Below are 13,624 nucleotides of genomic sequence, written 5' to 3'. Positions count from 1 at the left end.
CAAAAGGCAAAGCTCTCAATTTACCGGTCCATCTATGTTCCTACCCTCATCTATGGTCACGAGCTTTGGGTAGTGACCGAAAGAACGAGATCGCGAATACAAGGGGTTGAAAGGTGGCTCGGGCATCTGATTAGGATGCCTCCTGGACGCCTCCCTGGTGAGGTGTTCCGGGCACGTCCCACCGGGAGGAGGCCCAGGGGAAGACTTAGTACACGATGGAGGAACTATGTTTCGCGTCTGGCCTGGGAACACTTTGGGGTTCCCCCGGAGGAGCTGGCCTAAGTGGCTGGGGAGAGGGAAGTCTGGGTCTCCCTGCTTAGGCTGCTACCCCCGCGACCCAACCCCAGATAAGTGGAAGAAGATGGATGGATGGCTCAGTTTGTTCATGTTTGATTTAAGCAGGCTTTTATTACAAGTGGCACTCTGGCATTTTTGTATTGTTTTCATTGATTATTTTTAACTTTTGTGTTGTAAAGCACTTTGAGAACTGTTTAGCTGTTGTAAAGGGGTCTATAAATAAATGTTGATTGATTGATTAAGAATTTATTAGAATGAAAGAAAATGTTAGAATTTTTAAAAGTGAGATACAGAAATAATTTTACATAAATTTATTAGAGACTTACAGGCTGCAAAGTAAAGTGTTTATATTTTATCAAAAGGGTTAGAAACAAAATCTTTTTCATCTCCTTTTTAACAGAATTTGGTCTTTTCTTAGTTTCAACAGGTTAAAATACCAATACATGTCAACAATGTATCATAAATCTCTATTTTCATTATGGTTTTATGTGTAACATTTATTTACACTTAATGTGGTCCAGCATTTTTTTTTACACTTTCAATACATTTTGCAGCTCTGGATGAATTTTAATTAGTAAGAGATGGAGCATGACTGGAAACATTAAAAATACCTTCCCTTGACTGTTTGTTATGATCTATAGTGTGTAATATACAGTATATATTTATATATATCTACGGTCCACCCTAACTACTATATTGTACTTTGCCTCCCTCTGTTGGAGGGTTCAGCTCCTGCTCTGGTTTGGTTGCCCTCTTTAGTCTCTCTCTGTCAGCTGTGGGGAATGTGTGGCACACATTGTGCAGACCCCCAGGAAAAGGTCCAGCCTGCGGTCACCAGAACGTCCAACTTGTTTCCAGAGAGGAGTCCTTCCCTCTTCTCCACACTGTCAGAGGCTGAACCTGATCGGTAAGAAACGCAATTTTTTTTATTTATTATTTTTATTGTGTCGAGAAGCTGTTAGAAAGTGTGGCTGTGAAAAATGTCTCTGTCAGCGCAGGACTGCCTTCAAATCTATTTTTATATATGAACCTTGGCAGCAGGAGGAGTGAGGGACAGAAAACAGCAGGCTGCAGCTGGACACTTTATTGCTCTATTTCTCTCAAACATTTGTATCTTACATACAAAATGGGCTTTTCTCTACACAACAGCTGTGATGTGATATATTTACATAGCTTACAAATGAAAAACAAAAAAATCATATGCACAAAACTGCATAGAGTGTGTTCAAAAACACTCACACGAAGCAAAGAAGAACTTTGATGTTTTCTGTAAAAAGTCCTTCTTGTCTTCACTCTGTAGTACTAAAACCTTCACACTAGCCTTATTGATAGTTTATATCAGTCATGAAATGTCTTCAAGATAGAATAGGCTTGTGGGGCCCTGGCAACAATATTGTAATAATACATACAAATTAAAGTATTTATTATGTTCACATTAACTTGAAGGTTTCTAGATGCCCAGATCAGAGCTAATCTTAGTTTTAAGGTAAAATGTAAAGTCTGAAGCACAGACAAACTTCAGACCTACCATCTGAAATTATTAAAAAAATAGTTCTGTCACAGTTTACTTTTTAATCAGCCATTGCTACGCACATCTGAACTGTCTCTGTTTAAATTTAAAAATAAATCTTTTTAAAGTGCCATGGCAACAAAACCCAGAATATATATCAGCAAATCAAATAACAGGCAACACTGCAACAATAATTTATAAAGCAGAAGCATATATACGGCCTAATGTCTTGAAGTTAGACAGAGCCAAACAAAGTGCAAGTTCAGAGCTTTGGTTTTAAAACAATTCTAAGAAAAAACAGACCTGACGTTATGAAAAACTACATAAATAAAATTTTCACAGACAACACAGTGAACTGAATGAACTCTTAAATGAATTGTTTAAGTTAAAACAAGCAAAACAGATCTAAAATGAGCAAAACAGTAGCTTAAGCTAATATGATCAAACTCATTGTTAAAAGCTACAATCGGCAAAACAAAAGTTAAAATAGCACAAAGTCTGCAGAAGTAGGTTGCCTGAAAAAGCAGAGAAGAAACTGAAAACACTGTCTTGGCATTCACATAGTAACAGGTGTTCTAATACAATTTACATCATTTAAGAGGTTTTGCTGTATGGACCTAAAAAATCAAATGGCTAATACAGAATAATTATATATATAAAAAAAAACTGTCAGTCTTATACAAACCAAAATAAATATTTAAAAACATGCCTCAGAATTTCACAGAATACAGTCATGTAGTAAAACTTGTAGTATTGTATTGACTTTAAAATTGTAAAAAAAATCTGAAGTAAACTAAACAAACTTGCACTACAGTAAGACTCTAATGAAGAAACTGCAAGTAGCCTATCAGGATGCTTTTAGAATCCTCTTTAGACTTCCACAATGGACATCTGCAAGTCAAATGTTTGTCATGAATAACATTCCAACTTTTCATGCTTTGCAGAGAAATTTTATGTATAAATTTATGTGCCATTTGGATGGTTCAAGTAACTCTATAATAAGAGCTCTGACATCTGTAATACAGTTTTAGATACACTTCTAGCTTTATCAAATATTGGAATGCTTGCTTGTTTGTTTGGTGATGGATGTCTTTTTTTTTGCTGATTTGTTTTATTTTTATTACTTTGTTATTTTTAAATATGGCATGGACTATTTGTTGTCTTGAAAAAAAGTTTATATATATATATATATATATATATATATAAACAGAAATTCAGCAAAACCCATTAAGCAGTAGTTATTCAATGTATGCTTCAGCAAATTAAAACTCTTTCCAGTGATATAAGTTTGAAACTCAGTGCAAATAAAAAAATGAAGTGTTTGGAAAACATCCATTCATTAAAAACAATATTGCTGTTTTGGGGCCCTCTAAATCTCGGGGCCCTGGGCTGCTGCCTTGGTAAGCCCTTTGGAATGTGTGGCCTTCCATGTGATAAATGACAGGACTAATGGCTAAAAGCATTAACATCCATATCAGAGTCTACATGAACTGGGAAAATAGATTGGCATGGGGAGATGTATAGTGCCTTTCAACTTTTTATTATTTAGCTAAACATGAACAGACGTTGTGCCTTTTGTTTTTGCAGCTTTACCCCAGTTGCCTCTGCAGCACAATGTCCTCCACCCCTGAGCTACTCCACCTTATCTACTCCACCTTACCCCCCTTACATTCATCCGCTCCAGGGGGGGCAGCTGTGGAACTGAACACCACCTTGTGCCAGGAGTGGGAACATGCCCACCATCTGCTCTTCCATCTGGGCAACCTGTCCCTGCTGCTGGGTTTGGTCATTCCCACCACTCTGGGTCTGCATATGATCCTGCTGCGGCTCCTGCTAATGACAGGTCAGCCCCCTCTTCCACTACTCTTGAAGGCATTCCTCAGATAAAGATCCTCCTGTAGCAGCCATCATGGAAACAGTTTCACTGCAATCTAAAGTGGCCTTTGATGTTTATAAACTAAAAGCAAAAACTTGAGTATTTAATATTTCTTGATAAACATTTTAACAAAAATTCAGACCTTCACATGAAAACAATTTGATCACCAGAGCTGAGGCCCTAAAATGCTCTGAGGGTGTCAGATACACAATAGGGGAAGGGAAAATTCCTTCCAATCCAATTTATCTTTTTGGTAGGAGAGAGGAGTCAGAAAAAAGTAGGAATTATGAGAATTGTGGTTTAAAGTTCATTTATTTATGTTGCTTTGAGCAAAAGCTAAAGCTAATAACTCACTGTGACTCCTGGAAACTAGTTTGCAAACAGCATATACCAGGGAGTCTCCAGAATGTCTCTTCTTCTATTCAAAAATAATTGCAGAGCAGTAGTAGGCATTTCCAAAACAAAAGAGCTATGCTGGTGTAGATTCTCCATCCAGGACATGGTAAATCCAAAAAAAGTTAAAAACAAAAACAAAACAACTGACATTTGTATGAGACAACAACATTCTATGCAAAAGCTTGGAACTCCACATTCTCCATTTTTTGAACTGAGAAAGCTCCTCGGAGGAAAAGCATAACACCTATAACTGCAGAGTAGAAGTCCAGTTGTTTTGTTTTTTTTGATTCACCAGCGCGTTGTTCCCTGCATGTGTCAGAACACATGCAGGGAACTCTCCCCTGACAGAAAACATGTCCTGATCTAAAAACTGTGTGAATACCGAATGACTTTGCTGAAATTTGTTGAAGTTGCGGAAACTGAGACACAAAATGTTACACTAAAAGTAGAAAAAGGCTATATAAAAGCTAAAAGTAGCACAAGAAAACAGAGAGCAAGTATGTTGAAGCAGATTTCAAAAGGAACAATGTTTATTAAGGACTTGATAAAGACTTGATAAAGATCTGTGTATTTCTATGGAGAAAATATTTTTAAATTAGGTTAAATAATTTGAAAAGTATAAAACTTGTAGAAGTGATAACAGCAACAGAACATAAATTATTTCACTATGTAAAAATCTAAGAACATAACACCATTCACTTGAAAAAAAAGTACCATTTTCTCAGAAAGATTACTATTACTGTAATGCAGAATAAAGTGTGCAATTTATCCTTATCCATACAGTTGGCAGAAGTGCTATAAATTGCTTTTAAAGTCTTCTTTATCAAACACAAAACACTTACAATTACTACTGAAATTAGCTAAAATTCATAAGACTTTTGATCACATTTGTAGCAATAAGAAGACCCCATTGTTCATGTTCACTGATCTAAAATCACTTTTCTAGACTGTTCTGCTCAAACTTCATTCTGCCCTAAGCACATGTACACTCCAAGGTTACACTATTGGTCATCTAATAAAGTAGATATAGAATGTTTATACATTTTTACATGACTCATTTAAAAAACATGATTTATGCAGTAATTAAATATGTTCATATGATTGTGGAATCTTTTACACTGTAAAAAAATAGAAACTATTTTACTGAGTGGCACAACTGATTCGTGTGCAGACCTATTGTGTAAATAGTTGTTAAAAAAACAAACATGGGACATTGTGCTGTTGGAGAGAATTTGTGGTGGAATCATTGTGACACATTTTGTAAATAGTTGTAAAATCGCCTGGGAAATTGCTCACAATTTGATATAAAAACATGTATTTAAATTTTTGTTATTTGCTAAATTTATAAACATTCTTAAAATGTACACTATAGATTTTATTTTTATGTTAGAAAAATGGTTTGTTCAACATTTTTGTAAATTTTATAGTAAAAATATCAATATTTTTCCTACTCAGATTTTGTTTTTTGTGTGATTTTTTGGTCCATTGTGATAATGTATTTTGTCAAAATGAAACAAACACTGTAAAATCATAAAGCTGAGGTTGTTATGAAAATAATGATACCAAACAAAGCAAGGTAAATAGTTTTTAGGGTGAAAATATAAGGGTAAATTCAAAATTAGTCAAAAACGGCCATTTAGACCCCAGACCTTAGAGGTTATACAAGTCATAACTTGTTTTGGGTTTTTTTCAAGAGTGTGAGAAGTTCTAACCAGCAGCTGCTATGATTGAATTTTGTCCTTTATGGTATGAACTGAAACTTTGCTACATTCATGGTCAGCACAATGTCCTGTTTTTCAGGTAGGAATCTCACCTGTCATTATTGCAACCATTTGCAGGTGTGAGCAGTCTATCTAACTCGGCCACACCCATCATCTAGAGAGGGAACTTGTTCCCTATTCTCATTCTTCCCTTATTTCTTCCTTGGTCCCAGGGTGCCTGGGTGCAGCTTGTCTGTTTCTTTCACTCAATTACTTATGTTAGACTTTACCACTCTACTTTTTTCTGTGTGCTACTCATTGAGTTACATCTATTTGAGCCGATGGGTCATAACAGATGGCGAGTCCAGCAGTGGCAATGGGTGAGTCCTCGAGTGGCAATGGCAGTCAGGTGATCTGGACTGGGGGGCAGGCCTTTCCAGATGGCATGTCCCAGGAACAAAAGACTTGACTGAACAAATTAGATTTTGTTGAAGTTGATTTGTAGGCCCATCTCTTTAAGGCACTGGAGAACAGCTTGTAGGTGTTTATCATGATTTAACAATATTGAGTCAAGTCCTCTGGATGGGATGTTTTTAGTTGAAATGTTTCATCTTTTATCCAAAAGACTTCTTCAGTCTGAGGAACTGTGAACAAACTCAGCCTTGTAAGCAGCACCTTCGCATAGTGAATCAACCAGTTGGTTGTGACATTGCTCCAGGGCCTGTCTTGTGTGGGATTTCCCCTTCTGCTGGGCTCCTGAGGCAGTGGACTCAGCACTGAAGTGCTTATCCTTGTCACCAATTTTATTGTGGCGGTTGTATTGAAAATAGAAGACAATGGTTAAAATCACAAACTTTTTTACAGCAACTGTGCCATTATGCCAGATGTCATTATAGAACACAACTTTGTCTTGAATCTTCTGTCTTACTCTGTTATTTCTATAAATCTTATCGTCCCTACACTGTCACAGAAGCACCCTATTGTGACAAAAAATAATTACAAGCAACAGAACAGAATATAAATACATTAACTGTGCAAACCCAAGAACACAACAGATACAAAGAAGACCCAAATAGTTTAATCTGTTTGAGAAGTTTCAGTTAGGAGCTTATCACAGCAAAGCAACACCACTGCTGAATGTTACTAATGATATTCTCGTAGCCTCAGAGAGTGGACTTGTGTCCATACTTGTCCTGTTGGATCTCAGTGTAGCATTTGATATAACTGAGAATCTGTCGTTACTGTCAATACATTTTAAATCCTATTTCCTTGTTTTATTGGGTATCTTATCTTGTTTTCGTCTGTACTTTTAAATATTTTCTACTGCTTTTATATTTGTGTTGTTTATATTTCCTTGTAAATGTTCAGCGCTGTGTTTGAAAGCACTTTATAAATAAAGTTATTACTATTATTATTATTATTACAATATTCTATTAGAATATTGCAGAGGCTTGTACATAATATTGGGATTACAGGAACAGCTCTAAAATGGTTTTAATCTTATTTTTTTGATTTGCAAGGCATGGTCATTCGCTGCTCCCAGCAGAGCAGGGAGCCCTACTGTTTTTGTACGGATTTCTCATTATTATTCTTCACTGCTAAAATGAGTTGGCCAGAAAAAACAAAAACTTCTGGGGAAAAGCCAATCAGGCAATCTGATACCACTACTGAGACAAAAAAAAATCATATCCTCCGATACCTAGGCGGTGCCATAGCAAAGGACAATGCATTTTTGCTAATTACTACTAACCATAGGTCCAACAACAAAATTTAAATTTGGATGATTTTGCATCTCTTTTACATTGGCCATGCCCACTTCCGCCTGACTAGATTTTTTTTCTATAGCGCAATAAATGCAAAATCTAGTTTCGAATACTTTTCCCACCTTAAAAGCTGGATCAACGTGAAACTTGGTACATAACACCTATGGTCTGATCTGCTAAAGGGATATGAAAAATAAATTACAATTTTTTAAATTTCTGCAAGTGATGCTATACCAAATATTTTAGATCTAGCTACCACAACAGTTAACGATGAATATCTCCAACATACTTCGAGATTATGGAAAAAGCTTTTAGATCCTAATAGTAGATGACATATTGCCACTTTGTGTTAAATTTTATGCAGTTTTACTGGTAGAGGGAGCTAAAGTTTCAAACAGTTTATATCTGAATAACCGCTTGACAGATTTACACTAAACTTGGTACAAATACTCAAGACTGCACCTTGAGGCGATATCTTGAATATATCATGAAGCGGGCATGGCTTATATGCTATCTCACATTTGAGCTTTGAACTTAGTGAAATCAAACATTAACTTAGTGGAAATACAGATGAAATACAGAATTGCGCTCTCTATGTTTCAAGGAAAGGTTGCAAAATTTGACCTCTAGATAGCACTGTTAGTGAATTCCTCTACAGCTACTAGATGTGTGCACAATATCTGTATTCCTCTGTGTTCTGTGAATTGTGCTCTATTATGTGAGTTTTAAAAAAAAATTGTAAGTATTGCTAATTAGTAGAAAACTTGCAAAATATGCATAACCTATATTCGTTAACTCCTCCCTAGGTTTAAAGCCAACTGAAGCAAAAATAATGTTTATTGAGCGCTAAGAACAGTTTAAAAATTATCAATAGTTTTTATAACAGTAGTGCAATTAGGGTTTCTCTCCATTTTCAGCCAGATCCAACTGTGGGGGGCAGTATAAGTAGGTAAAATTTATACTGCCGAAATGGCTAATTGGATTTACATGAAACTTGGTGGGTTATCAATATGGTAACGATTGGTCAAAGTGGGCGTGGCTTATGTGCAAAAATGTATGTCAAGCCTTTTTTAGAAAAACTCACAAAAAACACTCGTTGAATTTAGAGGGCTAAGGTGTAAAGGATATGTTCCTTGCGTAAAACCCTAAAAGTGCTGATCCAAATTCACAGTTCTATATTTAAGTGTGCTGTTACTATTTATGAAGTTTGTAACTCATGCTAGCAAAAGCAGCTCTGACTCTGTTTGACTTGAAATTTGGCACTCTGTTCAGAACTAGCCTAACTACAATGCACAGGAAATATCATTCAGATTTGAGTGCCTCTCTTTTGTTTAATAAATTAATCATTTTAAATGCTAACTGACATGAGTTTTTATTTTATTGTGAAAAAAGTTTAACACTATGGTGGATTGGAAAATTTGGGAAAATAATGGACATGAAAACGGTCATTTGTAAATATTTAGAGATTTTTTTGAGACATGGATTTTTAACAAATTTCTGAATATATTTCAGTATGACCAGCACTGCTACGATGAAGGTTAACAATTTCTTGTACAAAAGCCATTGAGTGTAGAGATTTCATAAAGTGCAAACATTATTCCACATTTACACACAGTGATGCAAAAATATTTGGGAAATATTATAATAAAGTTAAAATTTTTAATGATTTTGGGGGTTTTAGCTAGATGTCATGAGAATGAAGTTAACAATTTTTCATTGAGAATGTGTTCGATCCTGGAACATAGAAATAAAAGAATATTAATCCAGATGTTGGCATGGTCATTCGAGAATATCTTGGTAATTCTTTTGAAAAGTTATGAATTTTTCATAAATATTTTTTTTAGCTCATTGTGGTATAAAATTATACTTAACATTTTTTTTTTTTTTTACTGAAATTGCACTGACACAAAGCACATTGAATTACAATTATATGATTCCAAATGTACACTTTTCTATCTGAGAATATTTTGGTAATTTGTTTATGTATTATTGATTTTCTATGAATTTATTTACTTCATTTAGTCATGTGTTCCATAATGGGAGACTGCGATGAAATAGATTCAATGCAATCAGCTGCCTTCTTAGATAGACAATGTTTACACACTCAGCTTTTATAATGTATGTGAATGTTTTTGTATAGTGCCCTGAGACAACTTTTGTTGTCACTTAGCGTTATATAAATAAACTGAATTGAAAGTAGGTATGATGTGGCTGATAAATAATATGCAAGGCCTAGAACACAGTTTTACAAGCCATGCATGCAAAAATAAGCTATGATTTTCAAAATTTGACTGCATAAAACAAAAATCTTGTGGGCTGTGTATCGCTGAAAGTATGTGTTGTGAATGACACTCAGCTATCTTTTAGCACAATACCTGTAAAATTAACTGAGTTAAAGCCATTTTGTGTTTTCCTTGTTGTGTGGTGGGTTGGGTAAACTGGGTTGGTTCTAAAAGTTAAACAGTTGTAGATGTACGCCGAAAAATTAATTCTGGAAAGTTTATGTAGGTTGGTGAAATTAATATGACACTAGACACAAAAATGCTAATGTGGATTTTTTATTTCTTGAATATTAAACAGACCCTCCAGGATTTCGCGATGTTGCGATCGCAACTATTACCGCAAAATCAAGCAAACCCCATGAAATCGCAAGTTTTTGCAGCTTTGTCTAAAACACCACGACTTTAACCCCAAATAACTCACGAAGAAGAGATGACGTCACATCCTGTTAACATCAGAATGCCAGGAGCATGCAGGAGCAGCGACCGAAGTGAAAATGTGCGCTAATGCTTCACATTTGCCCACAAAGATTTCAGCAAAAAACCGCAGTGAAGTTAGTTTGAAGTTGGATGTTGGATATTCGTGCTCTGCGGAGTTAGCGGCAACTAGCTCACGGCTGACCTGAAACAGGAACGCTGATGTCGGCCAGCCGTCCCTAAGTGAACCACCTCGCGTGAGAGAAGGGGCCGGCAGAGAACGGCTGGCCGACATTAGCGTTTCTGTTTCGGGTCAGCCGTGAGCTAGTTGCCGCTAACTCTGCGGAGCGCGAATATCCAACATCCAACTTAAAACTAACTTCACTGCGGTCGTAAACCAGTTTCCTCCCCAGCTGCACGAGAGTGGGGGGAAGCTGTTTTGCACGTCCTGCAGTGTAATCACCGAACATAAACGCATCGACAAACACTTTGTGTCTGCAAAACATGTGAGGAGAGCTGCAGACGAGGGACAATCCAGAAATGGTCCTGAATGTCAGTTTATTAGCTATCAAAGTTCTCAAATAAAGCACCTTTTGAGAATGTCAACGTTTGTTGTTAATTATCTTACAAAACTAGTAAGTGTTTTTGGTTTATATATTAAAAGTTATGGTTTTTTATTGATTTAAGTAAAAAACAAATCGCAACTTTTCATCACAACTTTTAGGAAAATGCCCCGCGAAATCAGGCATTTTAGCCTGCAACAATCACAAAAAATGCCCGCAAAATCCTGGAGGGACTGATAAAACTAAAAAAAGGAAGTAGCGAATAAATTTGGTTTTTTGCGGCTGTTTAAGTCTAACCAAACAAACAAAAAAAGATTTGATGGCATTTTACACACAGGATACTAAGTATTTAAAATATTTACCAACTGTATCTGAAACTTCACCCTTAGTACACAAATGCATAAACTTTACCCAAGTGCATAAACAACTTAAGTGGTCATGATTTTTGCAAATTGCCTGTGCCCAACTGTTTTGGTCTGTGTCAAGACATAACATATGAAGTTTAGATAATTGCATTGATTTATAATTTTTAATAGAAACAATACTCGCAAACAAAACAAAAGGGAATTGGGAGCCTGAGACAAATCAAACAAAAGAAGAGAAAGCCTCAAAATAGCCAAGCAGTTACCTGTCAGATTTGGGCTGCTCCCCTAAACCTAAAATACTCAAACTAAACCTAAAAACCAAAAATCTGTAAACAGAACAGCCTGTAACTCCCAAACCCAAGTAGCAGGTAATGAAAACTAACAAAAGTGATGGTGCAAAGCTGCTGTCTGTAGTGAAAGGAGAGAGTGAGCGTGGAATCAGCAGTCATCAGGCCAACCTCAGCAGCTTCCAGTCTCTCCTCTTTATTTCTATTAGGTGGAGCTCATTTCTTTTAAAGTCTCGACAACCAATCAGGTCTGGAAACAGAGGTCATTATATGTAAGCAGACAGTAGTTTACAAAAATGACACAGGGATGCATAACACCAACTCCAATTTACTGGCAATGACAGGCCATTTGCTCCCTACCGCAAAATATTTTCAGAAAGAACTATCCTCTAAATCCTTCACAGAACCTGTTAAACATGTGAGTCCCAGAAAATATAATGAACAAAAAAATTAGTAAACCTCTTAAAATGTGGAGCTTTTCTTACTTGTGGTTTTGCCTATCATCACTTCCTTTTACAAGCCTACAAGCCAATGGGCCTACAAATTAGCACAATGCCAACTGGTGGCCATTGTGTAAACAATATTTTCCACTTGGCTACATTTAAAAAATGAGCTACTTTGCTAACAGACAGATGGAGTTGACTCCTGTTACGTCCCCTGGTTTGATCTAGGAGCTAGAAGGGACCAACATAAATCCAGACAGTGAATGAGGAGTCATAATAGGCAGTTAAAATGTTTATTTTCTGCCAAGTTGTTAAATTAGTTTCAGTACAGACTAATAATAGCTTCAGGGAGAGTTCAGTCCAACACAACAAACAAAACCCTGAAAGAAAAATAAAAGAAACTTACCTAACTCCACAGGAAAACAAAGCTATACAACCTTATATAAAACCTACCTACCAGCACATAAACAGGAGAAAACGGAGGTCAAAGAAAATGGCAGCTCTCCCTTACAAAAGCAGTCTGACCAAGGTTACATTACACAGAAGGCATTTAAGCGTACAACATGGGTGTTTGGCAGCTAAGAGGCCAAAAGGCACTGAAGAGCAACTTCACAGCCCTTAAGTAGTGAAGCACAAGTAATTGGCTTGAGATCAAGGAAGCAGCACTCAATCTCAGGGGAGGAGGCGTAGCCTCGGGGAAACATAAGGCATTACTACAATGCAAATAAATAAATTAAAAAACATCCACATAGGGGATGTAATAACTCCAAATAGTTGATCTTTTAGCACTCTGAACGTGTGGGGGATCAGTTTCAGCTCCTACCACAACAAATTAGGTCAATTTGTAAAACTGACTGAGTGACAACAATTTTTTGTGTTTTTATTGTTAGTTGGCTATGGTGGCCATCTTGTACTGTGTTGACTCCAAAACCTAATCAATTTTCTTTCTTTCTTTCTTTCGTTTTTTATTGATTTCATTCAATCACTCAATAAAAAGTATGAATAATTCATGTAATAACTAAAAACTTGCACATTCAGTGATCCGCAAGTTTAAAAAAAAATCATTGAGTAGTTTGTGAGAGGTTTTGCTAACAGACAGACACAGGAAAAACATTATTGTTTGCCTTTTTCTTTTGGCAGCAGGCAATAAATATGAATACAATGCGAAAACAGTTGATAGACATGGGAATTTCAGGAAGTAGCCACTTGCATTCTCCAGAATTTCCTTACAAATTTTTCATATTTTTGGATTTTGTGTCCCCTGCCACTGAACTGTGTGAACTTTGCACCCTGTGAAGCAAGACCTAAGGCTGTCCTCCTGGTTAAACCATCACTGACTCTGCTCTGCATTCTTGTTTTGGACAGGCTGCACTCTCATCATTACCTGGGCCACTCTGTACCGCTGCAACCTAGATGTGATGATTTGGAATGTGATCTTTCTTCTGGTCAACTTCATGCACTTGTTCTACCTTCTGTATAAGCTCAGACCGGTGAGTTGTTTCTCAGCTTGTCCTCACTGTTCCTGCACAGAAAATTCAAAAGTGTTAAATGTTTTGGTGTTAGCAGACTTTGTGCAAAAGCAGAGTTAATTTTACACTTATAGAGTCACATTCTGTTTATGTAACTCTGGGATGTATATTATTAGTAGTTAAAATCCAGTGTTAAAACAAAGTGTTTACGCATCAAATCTAGAGGTGTTAAAATGGAATCAATAACTCTTTACTTCTT

The 13,624-nt window shown here is 36.3% G+C and overlaps 1 protein-coding gene across 1 annotated transcript in view; it reads left to right on the top strand.

The window, feature by feature from the left end:
* The first annotated feature begins 1,048 nt into the window (after nucleotides 1-1,048).
* The window catches only part of bves (blood vessel epicardial substance), a 44,205-nt gene continuing 31,629 nt past the window's right edge, over nucleotides 1,049-13,624 (top strand). The window contains exons 1-3 of the mRNA XM_037980420.1: nucleotides 1,049-1,204; nucleotides 3,395-3,650; nucleotides 13,262-13,386. Coding sequence (XP_037836348.1) covers nucleotides 3,422-3,650; nucleotides 13,262-13,386 — 354 coding nt within the window. The 5' untranslated portion in view covers nucleotides 1,049-1,204; nucleotides 3,395-3,421. The remainder of the gene's footprint in view (nucleotides 1,205-3,394; nucleotides 3,651-13,261; nucleotides 13,387-13,624) is intronic.

This window comes from Kryptolebias marmoratus, linkage group LG16 (assembly GCF_001649575.2).
Source record: "Kryptolebias marmoratus isolate JLee-2015 linkage group LG16, ASM164957v2, whole genome shotgun sequence".
Classification (NCBI taxonomy): domain Eukaryota; kingdom Metazoa; phylum Chordata; class Actinopteri; order Cyprinodontiformes; family Rivulidae; genus Kryptolebias; species Kryptolebias marmoratus.
This window is presented reverse-complemented; position numbering and strand designations above follow the sequence as displayed.